At 43.1% G+C, this 19,129-nt stretch overlaps 1 protein-coding gene across 4 annotated transcripts in view; it reads left to right on the top strand.

Moving 5' to 3' along the window:
• Nucleotides 1-19,129, top strand: part of LIMCH1 (LIM and calponin homology domains 1) — a 662,913-nt gene that overhangs the window by 404,807 nt on the left and 238,977 nt on the right. For all 4 annotated transcript variants that reach the window (XM_069201855.1, XM_069201848.1, XM_069201843.1 and 1 more), the window contains exon 5: nucleotides 12,584-12,614. In XM_069201855.1, coding sequence (XP_069057956.1) covers nucleotides 12,584-12,614 — 31 coding nt within the window. The remainder of the gene's footprint in view (nucleotides 1-12,583; nucleotides 12,615-19,129) is intronic.

The raw sequence follows: 19,129 nt of genomic DNA, 5'->3' as shown, positions 1-19,129 counted from the left end.
TGCCTTTTGGGACAGTGGGCCCTCGGGGGTGGTGGGTAAGGGTGGGGGTGGTGGAGGCTCTGCACGCCAATAAAGTAATGGCTCCTCCTGCAGTGTGCTGTCACAAATATGCTGGCTTGTGTTTAGGTTCTATATATTCTTGGGACTCTGGGTTCATTAAGGTAGCGTTTTGGGACATGAAGGCCTCTGCATGGTAACATCTCCTGCTCCAAATACTCCAACTGATTGATATCTGGTATGAGGATATTTTTCGTTTGACCTGGTGTTCACGACCATCGCGCGTGCATGGCTGGGCGATCTTGGAAGTTTCCGAGACCTGGAGCTTGGCTTTGGTGAGCCCCACCAGAGCACAAACATACCCTTGAGCTGACACAAGACTACTGCCTGTATTGTGAGACTCATCCATTAAGCAGTGATGGCAGCGTACTTTATGTTTTTTTAATTTATAGTCCTAAATGGGCCTTCTTTTCTGTTTATGAAGATTATGGTGCTTGCCAGCCCCACTCGTGCAAAATTCTGGTGGAAAGTAGTGCCCGAACGCTGCACTGATATCCAGAGTGAATGTGTGTGTGGTTGTGTTTGCAGAGATGTATGTGAAATTCGAGTGTACTCCTGGCCAGACCAATGGAACCCCTTTTGGATGGCCCCTGATACAACATAGTACACAAATGAGGTTGTGGATTAGCCTCTATGGACAAAAAGAGTATTTCTGGCATTCTGGGCTTGGAGGGAACTACCCTAGTCACTGAAGTCTAGGAAGCTGGACATATGACTGTTTAGAGAGGCTGCTACCACCATCAGGAGGAAGGCCAGCAGAGTTTCCAAGAGTACTGTCATCAGGGCTGATAATGGGTAGAGGGAGGTTAGTTGGCATATTCTTTTAGGCAAGCCCTACCCTTTTATCTTTCCCCTAGTGCTGCTCCCAAGAGAGATACTGACAGTCAGATGCAGAACTTCAGCCTTGGCTGTACTGCTGTTGTGGGATTTTCAGTTAAAGACACCCTTCATCACTATCTGTTGAGAAGAACACTTCCAGAGACAAGGCCTTAATCTTCTCCACAGTGTTGGAATACACATGGAACAACAACTTCCCCAAGCCAGGTCCAGACCTTTGACAGTGGATTTCCTGGTTTCCTGTCCGGGGAACAAAACCTGTGAATGTGTCACTTGTTTCTCATGTCTTCATTGACCAAGAAAGGGGGTGCTCCTCATGGTACTCTGAGAAATCCTGAGATCTAGGGTTCATGTGTTGTACAGCCATTCCTCCAGAGATGAGAAAACACTACCTGAAGCCTTTATTATTGCTGAGAGGTCTACCTGTGATCTTTGAGCTGCCGGCCTGGTGAAAGAGGGGTAAACAGTAGTTGGCCTCTGATGGGAGACAGTTGCCGCAAAGTAGAACTCTTAACTGCTGTGCCGGCAAGTGTCTGTGCAGCCTAGAGAAATTGCACACTACAGTGGGGAGTGTAACGAAAGTCATTCTGAATTTGGAGGTGCTCTTCTAGCCTCCCCAACCAAACCAAGTCACCTGATTATCCTACAAGGGGTCTGATCACGGCTGCGATCGGGGTGTTTAGTAAATAAGAGCAACCTGAAGTGCCTGCAGCTATGAGTTATCCTGAGCTGAGAGTTGTAACTAACGGTTACCTGAAACACCAATAACTATGAACGCCCGCTATAATGCCCAGTGAGGACACCATTGCCAGGTGTTAGTGATTGCTGCCTACTGCCATAGCCTCCATGCAACATGCATGTAAAAACCCTAGACAGATTGAAAGCGGCTCGTGCATTGCTAACCACCCGCTGATGCTCTGAGGGAGTCCCACAAAAATGGTGGCTGCCACCATCTAACTCAAAAATCCTGGGCACAATGTCATAGTATCCGAGTGTCAATACCTAGGTAAAGCTGTGAACTTTCCTCACTCATTGAACAAAAGAGGGTTGGGAAAATGCCATAACTTTAAAGAATGCGTTTTGGGACATTTTATGAAGCCGGACACATAGGTCACAGAAGTAGGGAGCCTCCATCTCAGTTTACTTTAAACGGGATTAGTTTCCGTGTAGAAATCCTATGCTATATGTACAGAATCTTGGGACTTTGTTATAGCTATGTGTAGCATTGCATTTCAGAGTGTACACAAGTATTTCTCTTTTTCACAAAAAGAAACAGTACTCCTGTCTAGGTCTCTCACTTGAAGATATTTGTATTATGAGTAGTAATGGAAAGTGTCCTTGTACCCAGGGCCGGCTTTAGAGCTTTTGGTGCCTGGTGCGATAATCTTTTTTTTTTTTTTTTTTTTTTTGGGGCGCCACCTAGTGGCAGCCTTCTCCATGGATTCCCTCACTACCACCCTCCAACAGAGCCCCTCATCTCTGCACAGCCCCTATCTCACATGCATTTATTTGTTTCATAGCGCTACTCATACCAGCCTAGAGTGTGTGAGCACTTTTCATCGCACACACATTATACAGAGACAGTGAATCATATGTAAGTCAATCCAAAGGAAATGTTAAATAAAACAATGAGGATGACAAGGTTTAGAAATTATGGGCCTGATTACAACTTTGGAGGAGGTGTTAATCCGTCCCAAATGTGACGGATATACCACCAGCCGTATTACGAGTTCCATAGGATATAATGGACTCGTAATACGTCTGGTGGTATATCCGTCACTTTACCGTCACTTTTGGGATGGATTAACACCTCCTCCAAAGTTGTAATTAAGCCCTATATCATCCATACTAGTAAGCAGTATGTTTTAAGAGTGTTTTGTCTGAAGAAGCATAAATTTAGGATTTAAAACGTTCTATAGTGGTTGGCATTGGCTTTACTAATAAGAATGTATTTCTACTCTAACAAACCCTTTTTACCAACATTAAGATAATGAAAGATGGTCGAAAATATAAGATTGTAACCTGTACCATGCAGTTTTCATGCAGCTCTTTTACAGTTCATAGGTGACTGTGCTGCATTAGGATTGTAACTTATAAAGCAGTACAGAAGCAGTAACTCTTTGAGCTAACCAAATTAAATACAGTCCTGTGATCTGCATGACACGTGTTTTATGCAGCAGGCATATGAACCCTCTGTGCTACTGTATAATGAGGCAAAACTGCCACTAGAAAAAACTCAGATCTCTCTCAGGAGGAATATTATTCACCATAGTTATCTTGACATTTTTATTGTTACTCAAAAACCGCTGATCACACGAGGAAGTCTGCAGCAGGTGCTTTTAAGCGCTGCATCAGCTGCGGCTGCACCATTCACCTCGCCCTGAAGCCAGCCCTGCTTGTAACATGTGGGACCATAGAAGAGTACTACTGTGTGGCAGGTTGTGTGCTGACTGGGTTCGGCAGGCTGTATCTACCCCTTGACGAACCTGTGACTATGGGGGGGTGCCTCCGACTGTTGACCATGAGGCTCAGTGGTATCCCAGAATATGACATAGTTGCTAATTACTGTAGTCGGGAATGCCTCATATATTTGCAAGGGAGGAATGCATATGCATTAAGTAGTCAGGGAATTCTCAATTGTATGATGGAACCACGCATGCACGAACAATGCATGCCTTTACCACGAGGTTGGAACCACGACCGCGTTGTTTACACGCATGCCTTTACCACACATTTTGTTGTAAAAGCATGCCTAGTAAAGGCATGTGTGGAAATGGCATGCAAAACGGCATGCGTGGCACTATCCTACAACCCGCCCTAATGCCCTAAACAAATCCCACCCCTAATACCTAAACCACCCGTCCCGCCCTGAGCCCTAAAAAAAAAAAAAACTATCCTAACTCCCCACCCCTTTACTTAGAAACAAAGTACCCCCACCCGCCCTGAACCCTAATAAAAAAAACTACCCTGACCCCCACCCCTTCCCCATAAAACAAAACTATCCAGACACCCCCATCCGCCCTGAGCCCTAAAACCTTCCTCCCAAGTAAACTACCCCAACCACCTGTCCCGCCCTGAGCCCTAAATTCTCCCACCCAAAAAAACTACCTCCAACCCCTGCCCCAACCCCACTTACCTTACTGCGTCCTCTCCTGATCCTTCCTTCTCTCCTCCCACCCTTCCTTAAACCTCCCCCACCCCTTTAAAAATAAACTACCCCACCACCCACCCTAAGCCCTAAACAAAAATAACCAAAACCCCCACTCCTAAAAAAAAAAAAATATATCCTGACCCTCCCTCACACTAAGCCATAAAAAACGAAATACCAAACTGGCCACTCCACCCCTCAAAAAAAAAAAAAAAAAAAAAAAAAAAAAAACCAATGCCACCCTCCCACCCCTGTCCCAGCCCCCTTACCTCACTGCATCCTCTCCCGATCCACTCTGCCTTTTTCTGTGCCCTAACCACACATGTGTAGTTTGGCACATGCATGGTTAAGGCACATAAAAAGGCAGTTGTTGTTCCAGCAAGCATGGTTACGCTTGCGTGGGAAACGTCCACGTTGTTTACAACACGTTGTTCAGGACGTTTCCCGGAATTCTCAAGCCCTCAAGAAGACAATTGACATGTACAGGCATAATAATCGGTCGAAGTGTGTTGGCAGACGTGGTTAGGTGAACCATTATTCCTCATCTTTGAACCACGCAGATTTGTTTTTAAGACATACATACGTACGTATGAATAAAAGGAAATCTTTCGGATATATCCTTACGTGTTTTTAAATTCGACATCTGAACTCCTGAGATTGTCCTAAAACAAGATTATTTAAGAACTCTGTTTTTTGGTTGAGTCCACCAGAGTGGTATTACCCTACCCTGGTGTGGAGGGGAGGGGTCCCCGAGGATGAAGCATGCCACAATAAGTTGTGGGTGAGGTGACCTCTCATATCTTGCATGATCCTCTAGGTTACCTTTATATTGACTCTAATGTAAATTTCACCACATCTCCTCCAGCATTCATGCATTTATTTGTCTTTTTTCAATAGTTTGGCACAGTCATAAAATTAAAAATATGTATAACATTACAAGTGGCATAACACTATGTAACTCCTCCTAAGTGGGGTTAACTATGATTTTTAAAGGTGCAAATCTTCTGTTCCCCCAGGGTTGGTCAGAAGGAACAAAGAACATTGAAAGTCTTGCTTGCAACAGTGATATGTAAAATTTAATTTAGTAAAATATCTTTCTATACAAACTTTAACAAAGTCTAATAACAATCCTGTCTTGAAGGCCTATTAGTTTTAACAAATGCTTTTCACAACAATCATGCAGGCCTACTTCATTTGCTGTAACCTTTCATAATAAACAGGCGAGGCCTGTAGCATCTGACACAACTTTTCCCCATGAACCAGGGAGGCATACAGTCTTAATGCTTGGCTTTTCATCATAGCCACCTCAGATCATTAAGGATCACAGCATTTCAAATGTGTGCAACATTACAAGTGGAAAAACATTATATAACCATTGCTAGTACTGTCTAACAATGTGTGTATCACAAGATTTGTCCTAGATGTTAACCAACACTAAAACCCTTGTTTAATATGGTAGTCTGCAAGATTCCATGTAACAAAATACTTATTTCCACGCTTTCACATAGTGGGATAAAAATGCATCCTTACATGCATTTTTGCCTTTAACATGTGCTTTTCTCAATGAATATGCCCAGCCTACTGCATTTGCTGTAACTTTTCATAATAGCTCAGGGCTCTGGCCATGTTCATTAACTTATCAACCTGCCCAAATTAGACCTGCTCTATTGAGCATAAGCTTCTCTCACAAAGGAAAAAGTGCAATACAAGCAATCTTCTGTCCAATCAAATGCTACACTTGGGGTTGGGGCGGAATTCAGCATTTGTAGGGAGCTAAAGCCACTCCTTCAGGAGTGCTTCTTAATGCTCTTTTTTCAGTTTATTTCACAAGGTCTGGTGACAGGTCGACCAGCATTATTTTTAGGTTTGCTTTCCCAGTACAGCTGTCATGCTGATATGAAATAGTGGGCTGGTCAGTATTCAATGACATCCTCTTGGCCAGAGCACTTTCAGCCAAAATTCCATGCCACAACAGCAGGACCTCTAAATGTGGTTGCGTGGTCACCGCCAACCCCTGCATTCTTGGCAACCAGGCTGCTGGTGTTAGAATGACCTGCTTACCTGTTTGGTGGATGTTTTTCAGGCTGTGCCCTTGGGCAAGACGTGTAACACTATCAGCTAATCAAGCTATAGCTGAGATTTGACAGGAAATTTTTCAGTAATATGTTATTTTTTCTGTTGTTTTTGTGGGCAGGAATCAGGCGCCTGGATTTAGTTACTTAGCCTTCCACTATCCAGGTGGCTGCACTCATTGTGCTGGTCTGCTGTTGTGATTGGCCAGCTCCATAAGGTTCATGTTAGTAGAAACCTCTGTGTAAACCTTTCACCTTTGTAACATTCTCACCGCAGGGCACTTGTTACTGTCAAGTGGAGTGTTTATTTTTCATTCTTATTTAAATATATGAATCCACGGTGATCTAATGCGTGCAGGAATTTTACATGGACGTGTTCAGTAGGCTTACATAACTTTATTCATATTACGATTACAGTGGAAAGAAAAACACGTACGAGACAGGTTTATTTTTCTTCGCATGCTTCCAGTGATAGACGAGCAACCCTCTTCGAGTCAAGTATGCACAACATTTCATGCGACCTCCCGTTTCAGGTTTATAAGACCTAAACATGGTGTCTGTTTGGCACAAACTGGTACTGATTGATTTCTATCATCAGCAAGCATTTGCAATGCAGTCGGTCTTGCATTTTCTCCAGTTAGAGCTATTGGTGTTGTAAATTCCTAACAGGATTTTTTTTGCCACATAAATTGAAAATGAAAAGTAAAACAGTTGACACAAGCGAGCCGATTCGAAGCACCACGGCCGCCATGAGCATGAGCGCGAAGGAGAGACACAAAAGGAAAAAATTTCGCTCACAATCGAACGTATCGGCAGTTGTGCAATTATCCATGTAACAGGGTTAGCCTGCAAGGCGGTAACCTAACAAAACCTCCCCAAGGAGGGACAAACGTAAAGCATTTACCAAAAGGATTTTTGAAAGGCAAGCCCACGAACAAGTGAAAGTGAGGGGCGTGAGGTGGGTGTGATTAAAAGCCCACAATACTTACAGGTCACAGCACCTCCCAGTGCAACAATTCCCCCCAGGTGCATTACATTTGGTTACATTTGGTTGTTTCTATTAAAGACAGAGGAGAAACTTATCACTGTTCTTGTCTACTTCGAAAATTACGCAAGCAATAGACATGTTAGTATATTCCTTTGTTTTATGGTGTTTATTGGGTGTTGAGACCTATTGCGACATCATTAACTAGATGGTCCCTTTAATGGTTTGAGTTTACCGTTCTTGACTTCATGACAAATTTGGTCATCTTACCCGGTTAGCGATTACATTACTACATTCATCTCCCTCATTAATTCCCTGGTTGCTATTTACGATTCTCCGTGTAGTCTTTTTGTGTGTTTTGTACTATAAACACTGCATCCTTATTGATTATTGTACAGGAATTCAGATATCAATTACCTTGATTAGAGCAAAGTCCACACATATTTAAGTGGACTGGATCTCTCAGCCGACTTGTTTCCCCCTTTCTAATTCTGTGAAGTACTGGGGCTTTCTCCATGCAGTTTGCCTTTTGCGAGGGCCATAATGGAAAACGTCCTATACAATGCGTTGGGAACAACGCAGACGTTTCCCGCGCAAAGTAACCACGCTTGCCAGTACGACTGCCTCTTTCTGTACCTTAACCATACATGTGCTGAACTGCGCATATGCGTGGTTAAGGCACAGAAAAAGGCAGAGTGGATCAGAGATAGGACGTAGTGAGGTAAGTGGGGCTGGGGCAGAGATGGGGGTAGTTTTTAGTTTTAGGGTTGGAATCGGGGCTGTGGGTGGGGGGTCGGGCTATATTTTTTGGTGGGGCAGGTGGTGTTTGGGAATTTTTTTAGGGTAAGGCTTAGGCTGTGGGGCCGCGCTACTTTTATTTTTAAATTTCAGGGGTGGGAGTGGATTAAGGGCTTAGCGCAGGTGGGCAATTTTTCTTGAGGGGTTGGGCTAATTTATGTTTTTAGGGGCGAGAGGATTGAACATTATCGGGAAGGGAGTCGCACAATTTTTTTTTGTTTTAGGGGTGGGTGGTGGATTAAGGGCATGGTGGGGTAGGGCATTTTAGGATAGGGGTTGCACAATTTTGTTTTTAGGTTTTAGGGGTGGGGTGGATTAAGGGCTTGTTTTGGGCGATTTTTTTTTTTTTACGGGCGGGGGTTGGGTATTTTAGGGTAGGGGTCACACTACATTCTTCTTCTTTTTTTTTTTTTTAAGGTTTTAGGAATAGGGCTCTTTTGGGCCTCAGGGCGGGTGGAGAGTACCCACACATGCCTTTACTAGGCTTGCTTTTACAACGAAAAATAATTTTAAAGACGTGTGGAAATAACACGGTCGTTGTTCGCACTGCGTTGTTAAGGCATGCGTGTCTTCAGCATGCGTGGTTCCATCATACATGATGGTGATTAGGAAAGAGAAATTTAACCGGTATAGTGAGTGTAGTATTTGAATATTTGTGGCATTTACGACATTGGTGATGGCCTCTGCTGTACTTTGCATTCAGTAGCATCCATGTATGTCCTATATTAATCTGAATCAACTACATATAACGCAATGTCACATTTTTGTATAATCCGTCCATGTTTATAAAATAGAATAATAGTTCAGAGCTGTGACAGCGCCCTAAGTAAATAACATTAAATCAAATTAAATTGACTGTGCCTTGTAGGTTAGGGATCAGTTTCAATTAGCATTTCCATTCTGTTAACGTTGAGCGATGATGTCAAATTGTGTCCAAGAATATTTTTACTGTTATTGGTGGGATTTTTCAAGATTGGGAAGAAGTTTGTTTCTTAAGTTGGATCTTCAATGAGTTCATTCTTATTGTGCAGTTGCTGCTTTATTTCTTACCCATTCCAACTATTCTCAGAGGTCTGTTGACCTATCTCTTTGAGGTCAAGTGAGACTCGAATTAGACTAAGGTTACAAAATGACTCCTTCTCTTGAAGAAAAATATTCATGACCAGTTACAGAGTAAGGATTGTCCAGATTCTGGTCTTCCTGCTAGCATTCACGATGTTGGCATTACTCCTGTACATTCATGAGAAAGCGACACATCTACACAAAAACAAAATAGTTTATGCACCTTGGGCCATGTTGGTAGTAGACGTGTTCCTTGTTTACAGTAATTTCCACAACAACCAGTAAAGTGCTTAGTCTTTGATTGTAGTTATTGGAGTCTGTGTTTAGGAAGCTTCATGCAAACTGTTCACATGAGAGTACTGCATAAGTTGAAGCTATGAGTAATTGTGCAATATGTAGGACGCATCTTGTTCCAACACGCTTTATGTGCACCAGGAGTGGACTGCTCAACTTGGTGAGGTTTCTAATTAGGCTTTTTGTAGTTCTGGAAAGACCTAAATATAATTCGGTGGGGTGTATGACTTCCCTAAAAATCGTTATCAAGAATGAGAAACTAAAATCAGTTTTTAGTGCCCCAGCAGTGAGAAACAAAACTTGTTTCAAGGCTATGATGTCAGCCAGGAGAAGTTTTAGGGCTCGAAAAACACTTTGTATTGGTGAGTCTTATTTGATCAGGTCGAGCTACTTGTAACAGGTACTCATCCCTTCTGGCAAGTTGACACTGAACAGGTGCTCTGTTCAGTTGAAAAGCGGGGGTGGGGGGGGCTATAAAAGATGTCTCTAAATCTTGTCCTTATGTCACATTTGCTCTGTGTTCACAGACAGAGGTCAAAAGTCAGCTTTTCTTACAATTAATTTTTCTTCTGACTGCAGAGTTCCAGGGCTTTGTGAAGTGAACTGTGTAAACTGCTGCTTAGAATGTAAAATAACAAGCATTTGCAATGCAACGGGTCTCGCGTTTGCTCATGTTAGAGCTGATAGCGTTGTAAACTCCTAACCCGACTTTTCACTGGTAATGAAACCTATCGGCAAAAGTGCATTTATGTACTAACCGGAAAAAATGCAATTAACTGTGAAACAGGGTCGATATTATGTAAAGCGCTCGACTTCTGCCAAGCGAGATCGCGCTGGGAAAATAGAGAAAAAGTAGTCAACGAACCGACAGAAAACAGCGAGCCTTGCATGTTTTCTGTACTTGGTCGATGCGCTCGAGGAGGGCTATCCACCTGAAAAGGCATGACGTATGCATGCCTTCCACTAATGAAATCAAGCAGATTCTAACAGGCAAGCCCACAAGCCAATGACAAACACTGGCGTGACGTGGACAGGGCTCCGAGCCCTTTTTAATTACTAAAGCGTCTCGCTTAGCGAAACGCATGCGCAAGTGCATGCGACGCAGGCTCGACCCTAAAAAGGATACAGGGTGTCAGGTTTTTTCTAACACACAAAATGTAAATGACTAAGTCAACTGTACAAACATTTTAAAATATATTTCAGTAGTTGTGAAAGCCCTTTTTTATATATCTGTGTGATGAATTTTTTTTTTAATAGGATGAAAACAAATCAGAATACTTAAGGATATGTTTTCTGAATCCCAATTTTCACAGATAGTTAATACACTATATAGTTTTATCAGTAAAGCTGCAGGTTAGTGGAGAGGTTTTTGGACATTTCTTGAAAAGTCACTGTGTATAGATGATAATATGTTACCACATCATGGTTTAGTAATGTTTTTTTTTATTTGAGTGTTTAAACAGAGAAAGACTCCTGCTCTGATGGCAATGGTGTTAGTAAACTAAAAGAAGTCTTAGGTTATGTGGGTTAGACCTCATGGGTATGTGGGCTAGATTTTTGTGATGCATGCAGCACACTTTAGTCTAATTAATCAAACAAAAGAGTTTTTTTGTACTGCAGAAACGCTGAGCTCACATATTTGAAGGTGCAATCATATGTGAGAATTAAGAAAAAGGCGACTGTGTAAACTATTTGCCTAGGATCACACAATTTGAGACCCGTTTACGGGTCAAGTACATTACAGTTAGGTTGAATAGATTATTTAGGTTACTCGACCTGCAGGTCTAGTAAATTTTTTATGATTTTTGAGCCCTGATGTTTTCCAGTTCTCATACACCTTATTTAAGTTTTCTCAAACTTGAGCTAAGTGATGAGTGGTTAGATATCTGCCATCAGAGATATGAAATTAAATGGTCAATGGAATGGTTTAGGATAAAATATCATGTGCCCTTTCTTATCCCAGGTCTCTTCAAACCCAAACGAGGCAGGGAAATGGTAGGTGTAATTAGCCATTGTGGCTTGCCCTGTAACCTACAGATTTGTGCTTGCTAGCAATTCGGATGCCAGGACTTCACCTGTGTTTGTCTCTTTTAGAGAATGTGGAGCATAGCGCAGAGGCCTGCAGAGGAGAGCAGGGTACCACAATTGCAAGGCGAGGGAGAGAGAGGGATAGAAAGGGTGTGGCAGACCATTTTGTTTATGGCTTTCTTTTGATTAATCTCCTTTTGCACCACTTAGCTGTCAGATACTCTTACAGGATTGTACTTGTGAAAAAGGCATACTCAACAGGAAATTTTTGGTGGATGAAGGAAGTTTCTACTTTGGAGTTCCAAGTGGCATCATAGGCACGTCGGGGTTGGTGGGAAACAATGGCATTATTGATACATTCCCCTCTATAATTCTATATCCAGTTCCTCGCAACCTCTTGTTTTCCTTGATAGCATCTAAGATGGCAGTCCCACTTTTTCTACTTGCAGATGTGTGAAGCATTCTGTAGGAACTAGCCCCTGTGGATAAGCACCGTGGCTTGTTGGAAAGTATGTGCCTCCGAAAATGTGTAGGGCAGTCATGTAAACAGCTGTATGGTTAGGGCAGTGCCGCTAGAATTACTCGGTTGTATGGATTTTCCTCATAAGCATGGATTTACTTCATTTGCCAAATAATCCTTTATTCTGCAAAATTTGGATGTTGTTTCTAAGGTGGATCAAATAATTTGAGAAACACTGCTGTAGCCATTTTGCAAAAGGTAAAGATTAACTGGCTGTGGTTTATTGCAGTTCTCAAGCATTAAGGAGAGAACTATTTTGGCCAGATACTATTAACCAGCATAATTATTTGACTTTAGGTGGGAGATCTTTTGTGTGCAACAAAAAAAAAACACCTTTCTTACATAAATATAGCTCAAGGCTTTGTAAGCAATATTTTCTTCTTTATTATGAAGATGTTTTGTTTCACAACCATGTTTGAATCACAGGTGTGCAGTTATTAAAACAACAATTATGTCGAGATCACTCATACAAGTGAGACCATGTTGAATCTCATTTTAAGGTCCGATTGTTGCTGAGTAACGTTTTGGGTGGAATCCACTGAATGAGTACAGCTTCTTTTGTAAGAAATCTATATCTTTTCTATGCCAATGGGATCCCTTGTGTATCACTGTTTGTTAAAGCTAGAATGTTTATTTCTGGTGCCTGGCCCATGCCTTGTGTCTTTCATAAGAGGATGCACGTACTGTATACCTTTATTTGTAATGTTTGTTTTAAGCAAATATAGCTATCAAGCTGCCCTTTGTGTGATGCAAGTTTCTTCTTTTTCTTTCATGCATCCCAGGAACACAGACTACAGCAGGAAGCTGAAAAATGTAAGTATTTGTTGGTGTTTACACTTGGTTTGTCATGACTGCTTTGCCCTGAGCAGTGTCACGTGCTCTGTCCGGGGTATCCATTGTTTAAAACATACTGCTGACTAAGGCTTGGAACATCGGCAGTTCGAGTGCGCGTCTTTAAAGTGCTCCCACACACACGCCTTTAGGTGGCTCCCACGTACACATCTTTCAAGCTGGCCTGCGTGGGTATATAATTGCAGCACCGAGGCCCAATTATTTATTTTGAAAACACGTGTAGCCGACAGCATAAAGCTGCGGGGACTTGCTTTCCATGCTCCCACGCAGTGTTTCCATGTGGAGCACGCTCAGGGACTAGCTGTGAGTTTGCACTGATGTTAAGGACAGAGGGCGGGCCCGGACTCCTGGCGGCGCGCGCTCTGTTTCTGACAGAAAACTAGAAACGCGCGCGCATTTCTCAGTTGCGCCTGGTGAGCTGTGCCAGGCTGTTGAATGAGGTGTAGATCTGTTTATCCACTTTAGTTGATAAAAAAAAAAAACGGTTATGATTCCAGGTGTAATGCCTTAAATATATCTTGTCACTTAAACTCCGATATGATTACATTTTCCGCACTAGCACTAAAACAAGGTGTTCACATTTGTGGGGAAACAGCATCAGAATGAATATGCCAGTCCCGTGTTTATACAGTGGCTTGCTGGTGGAGGCCTGGAGAAGCAATGAATTGCTAATTGTTGGATGAAAAGCACTAGTTATGAATTAAATTAACTGGCATCGTGGGCGAGCTTTTAGAAATAGTTTGTGGTGTTCTTGTCGACTGTAAATTAGGGGATGTAGTTTGGTCCTCGGCCATGTGCTGTGGTAGATTCCCCAAGCATTTATTAAATAAACGACATAATCGGAAAAATCACTGCTTGCCGAAGGAGCGGTACACGAGTGCGAGAACTCTTTCCATGTCTATGGTTTAGTTTTTTGTTAAAAGTTTTTCCTTATGCATTAAATCAGAGACCTGGGTGCAAATGCATCATAATATACCTTTCCATAAGCCTCAGACTATAAGTGTTGTTATAACTTGACCCCCTGACAGTTATGGAACGTTAGATATGCACAAGCAATCTATTAGGCTCTTACGTGTATTTGTAGAGCACGTACTACCATTTGTAAGGCCCATTAGCACTTTTGTGAACTGGGTGCATGTTATAGGCTGGAGTACTGACCTGAGTGAAAGTGGTTTGTACTTATTGCATTTTCTCTCTCTCTCTCTCTCTCTCTCTCTCTCTCTCTCTCTCTCTCTCTCTCTCTCTCTATCTCTCTCTCTCTCTCTCATATTCTCTAATAACATATATATATATATATGTTATTATAGATTCATGTATGGCTATGGCCAGCGATGTTGGAATAGGCTAGAGCATTGCTTAATGATGGATTATATTGAATAAGTGCTGACTAGACCCTGTTCTGGATCTTTGTGGAGTTTTATGTCCTTAGAGGACTGCACCAAAGAACACTTGGGTTGTTAAGTTTTTCATGCCGGGACCCTTAAGGTCAAGCCGTGGGGTCTTGGGCTGCAGTGGAGTGGGTGATGGGGCCTTGTGTCCTTCCGTTGCTGGTGACTGGAGACTGGAGGTGGATCACAAAGGAGCCTCGCTAATTAGGGTACAAATGGGTGAGAAGGGGGAAGAATGGGATTATTGGGAACCTTGACAGTCAGTGTGGGAAGCCTGCAGGGGAAATGTTATGGCAAGTGGGAAAGGCAAGGGGTGGTGGAGGGTAGAGCTGGGAAGCATAGACTGTAGTGGGGGACAGAGGAATAAAGGCACAGGGGTGCCATTGGCCTGAACTAAGCCACATGCTATTCAGCCCTGAAACTTGGTGGGAAAGCGTCCCCTCCACTACGCACGTTCTACCTCCTAGACTAGTGCTGCCCTCTACCACAAAGTTGCATCTAGGACAACTGACCCTACGAAGGGAGCGAGCAGGGAAGAGGAATCCGAGTCTCAAGGATGGAAACCCAGGTAGGGGGTAGCTAAATGGATCCCTTGAATGTGGTTGATGGAAAAGTGCCTACTGGACTGGGCCCCCTGATTGTAGTTTGAGGGTTAAGGGAACCTTGATGCATACAAGATAATTCTCATTATTCCTGATTGACCAAGGAGGGAAGATGTTCCTCAGAAGTCTCAACAGTACATCATCACCTGATCCAACTCCCTTCAACTCCTCCATTCCACCTCCTACTGGATAAAAGGACCTAAGGATGATACCCCTTATACCTCCAATACACTATCCCACCCGAGCAACTACAAACCTAAGCAGAACACAATCATGCCCACCCAATCTGAAGATTCTCCTTCACAACTAGTGCCTCTGAAAGTCCACAGGTTGCAGGAGGCGTACCGGTAAGCAATCCATTTAGGAGGTAAAGAGTGTGAGCGTTTGATGAAATTGACTCACTGACTCTGGTTTTACAGTAGCAGAGACTGAGAAACCATCACCTGCACTAGACTCGTGATTCATACCAAAGTGTTAAAGCCTTCAACATTGCTGACTTTTCCGCATGAACACCTTTTCAGACTTGAGCAGAGATATTTTGTGGTATTTTACACCAATGACCAAACATGAAAATACCTCTAGCAAAGCTGTTGCTGTTTAAGAGATGTGTTTGAAAGGGCTGGCCGTGTGGTATGGAGTATTACCAAGCGGTCCACTTCGATCTCCTGACAGTGTGAGGAGTAAAGAAGAGTGCAGCATTTAGACCTTTAGCTATGCAGGTGGGCAGTGTGGGGCAACTTTGTATTTGGTGCAAGGGCAACACATTGGGTAGAAGTGCAACTGTGAGCCATAGGCGTCGTCCTAAAGAAAGGTGGCATTGATGGACTTAAAATGTTCCAGACAGAAAACCACATGAATGTCTTTCATTCTGCCCATTGAGCCTCCGGCATGCAACAGTGGCCTATGAAAGACTATCCACCTTAGAGTTAAGCACCAGAAAACCCTTCCACTCCAGTATAGATGACCGGACCCCATGTGGAAAGCCTCTGGCCCCAAGGTTGAATACTGGAGGCAGCTGTTGCAGATCGTCCAGGAAGTTAGGCGAGAAGATGAGTGGTGTATGGTGCAAGCATAGGTGATGGCTTAAAAATACACATAACTTGAGGGGGCATTCCCACAGGAGAAATCCTGTGGGCCAGTTCTCAATACAGTGATGTGCTCATGCGCCTGGGAGAAATGGAGTGGTGAATAAGCTGGACCATTTCATGATGTAGAAAGAAGGCCATGCCGCAGCCACAAACTTGTGGCTCAAACTGCATTGCACAAAAGATCTTCGTTTGCTAGGAAAGCTAAATCGTGGGAAAACCCAGGTGGATACTCCCAGAGGCCCTCTAGTCTACAACAACTCATACATAGAAATGAAAGGAACCTATGGCCCTTCCATGTTGGAAACAGACCAGTGAGACTTCCCTGTCACACGCACGCCTTACAGCACACATGAAATCACCAGATGTGGTTGCTGCAGCCTAGAAAGACTGTATATCACGCAAATCCCTGAAGCTCATTGAATGGAGAAAATTTGAGTCAGCTGCTGATGAATGCCAAAGGATTCCTGGAGAGTGCAACATGAGGTCCCACCGACCTGATCTTGAACAGTGCGTGGAGAAGAGAACAGTGAAATTAGCAGCACCAGAACCCACAAAGAGACAATGCACACCCAAACAAGCATAGTTGGGCAAGTCAGTAACTAAAAGAACTGGTGCATTCTGAACAGGGCACGTTCCTAGAGAATGTGGGACCAGCTCCTCCAACACTAGGAGTGAGGTGGATCAGGAACACTGGAGCCCCTAGATAGAGCCGATGGATGTCCTTTGGGGACAAAAATGTGCTACAGGCTTTGATTTTAGACTTTGAGTTTATCTATGACCTTTGCACTCGTCCTTTATGTAGGATAACATGATATGGTTTTTCTTTGTTATGAAAGCTTTCTAGATGACAATGTTTTTACTATGCTTGCGTAGTTGCATAATGGACATGAGAAAAATACTTTCTACTGCGTCGCAAACTGCATGTAACCGTTTCTTTACGGGGGAAACAACTCTCCTCATAGTCACAACATCACTTCAGTGTGAGTTTACCCAACTGCACAAATTAACCGGCTTGCATCCTGGTTGCGATTAAATATCCTTTGTTAATACAAGTACACGTGAAACAATATCATGGCATAAACCATATATGCAGATGTGCAGAGTATAATATTCTATTTATTACCATTGTAGAGCAAGAAGGAGGGGCATCATGACTCACCCGAAACGTCACCTCTCGCGAGTCATGTCCCCTCTGCACATTCAGCAACGATAATAAATTGCCTGTGTATGTACACTATATCATATACATATTGCTATTCATGTGCTTGTTTTTCATTCCGTGTAACAGTTTAAAAGCCCTTGTTTCAGCTTGTATCTCATGAGGAGAATCGCTGTGCTGAGGGGGGCTTTGTTATGGACACGCACTAGATATGATTTCTCTCTCCATGGACTTGGACTTGTGTCAAAGGCGAGGGTTGTACTTAAGAGTCTGCATAGGAAAGGTATGTTGTGGCTGTGTGTACTTTCACACAGTATTAGATTGTTCTAGGCGGTTCTATTAGGTTTAGATGATGTGGGAATTTTCTTTGCATTCTGTATGAATGCTCTCATTACTATTGTGATAACTACTCGACATTGTTGCCAGCGTAGCAAGCTATAAAGATTTGTAGATATCACTGTCGCCTTCATTAATATCTCAGAACCAAAGCGAAGGTCCACCTAAAGTATCCTACTGGGGTTCTTGGGAGGGCTGGATAATTCCCAGACTGGCCCATCCTTTCTACTAGTCCTTAGGTGGGACAGTGATTCACCTGCCATGGTTCTCGTCTCTGCAGGCTCATGGGCTGTCTTCAAAAGTCTGGACCCAAGAGTTAAGTGGCTTACAGGGAGGACCCAATCCTGAGCTCATGGCAGATGTACAGAGAAGTTTTGTACCAATGCACTAGATCAACTTGGCTCCTGTTTTCCAGCACCATCTGCACTCGTTTGGAACTACGTATAACCCCCTCAGTGCATAGAAATTCATGTTGGCAGCGACTTGGTGAGACCACATGCCACAGTCTCACCAGTACACTGTGCACAGCACGTGTAATTTTGATGGCTGTCTGTGTATCAGGTCCAGTTATTTTGTCAGCAGCAGTCTGGTCCTATCCTCCCTCGGCACCTCTCACTCCGAGGAATGTGCTCAGCGTGGACACTTCTGTATTACAGCTGCGCTCCACACCTTCAGAGCAGCCCATAAACCAAGGAAGTTTGTTAACGATGCTCTTCTCAGAGCATTTGCTTTGAAGCCTTCTATTTAACATGTGGAACGCAAATCTTAATTTGTTTGTAAAGCACTGTTATCAGTGGGCACTTGATGCTTGCAACCAACCATTGTTAGGTTGTTGATCTGACTAGCGGTATTGCAGAATGTGCAAGGCAGCTACTTTGCCCTGCACACCAGTGAGGACTTCTGCCTGTATATTCATTTTAGCCCCAGAACTATCATGCAGCTTATTATCACCAAGGATTTGATGTGCTCTTCTGTTATACCTAGAGGACAGTGCACCACTTTTCGTCAGAATCTATATACTTTGAGTGTTTATTGATATTTCTGTTTGTATAGAGTTTTTTTCCCAAATTCTGAGAAGTCACAGGCCGTCTGCCAGACAAACTTAAGAATGCCAAAAAATGGTGTTAGGGCCTGAACTTGATGGCGCACACACCTCTGTAGACAAGAAGAACTATGTTCACTTACATTAAATGCAAAATGTTTGAAAGTGGTTCGAGTCAAGGACAAGTACCTGGTAGTTAAACAAGTGATCTAGATATCAACCTCAGCAAACACCTACATAGTAAAATGACAGATAAGAGGTTGTGCTTGGGGTGCAGGCACAAGTTGACTGGTAAATTGATGCTGATCAAGAACTCACAAGACAGCATAGAATGGGACTGAGAAACTAAAATACGATCTCAAAGCCAAGAAGGACACCGCAGAAAGTACCTAATACAGTCCACTGATTTCTAGTGGTGGATGAAGCACTGGACAGTACAGAAGAGGACTGAAGAATCAGGCTCTATCCTGAGTGTAAACAAGATTGAGGAGTAGCATGCATATGAACCAGGTCAGGATACGACCAGTCACTCCACCTTAATTAGATAGTGCAGTTTTTGACTTTTAATAGACACATAAAATACACTTTTACCTTCCTTATGTTTGAGTTAAAGAAGTGGTGTAAAGTATTGAGTGTGTTATGGAAGAAAAAGGCTGTCTTCTTACTAATGCACACATTGGTACATGGGGTCCTGCGGGTACGGAACAGGAGGCTCCCATGAATTGCAGAAAGGTGGGGGAGCTAATAAAATAGCAAATGGGGCATATTCTCATCAGAATCTTGGAGATCGTAGTACAAGGTGATGGACAGTAAAGGAGATCAACGAGTGGCATCACAGTGGAAAAGGCGCAGATATGAATG

Source organism: Pleurodeles waltl, chromosome 1_2 (assembly GCF_031143425.1).
Source record: "Pleurodeles waltl isolate 20211129_DDA chromosome 1_2, aPleWal1.hap1.20221129, whole genome shotgun sequence".
In the NCBI taxonomy this organism is placed as follows: Eukaryota; Metazoa; Chordata; class Amphibia; order Caudata; family Salamandridae; genus Pleurodeles; species Pleurodeles waltl.
This window is presented reverse-complemented; position numbering and strand designations above follow the sequence as displayed.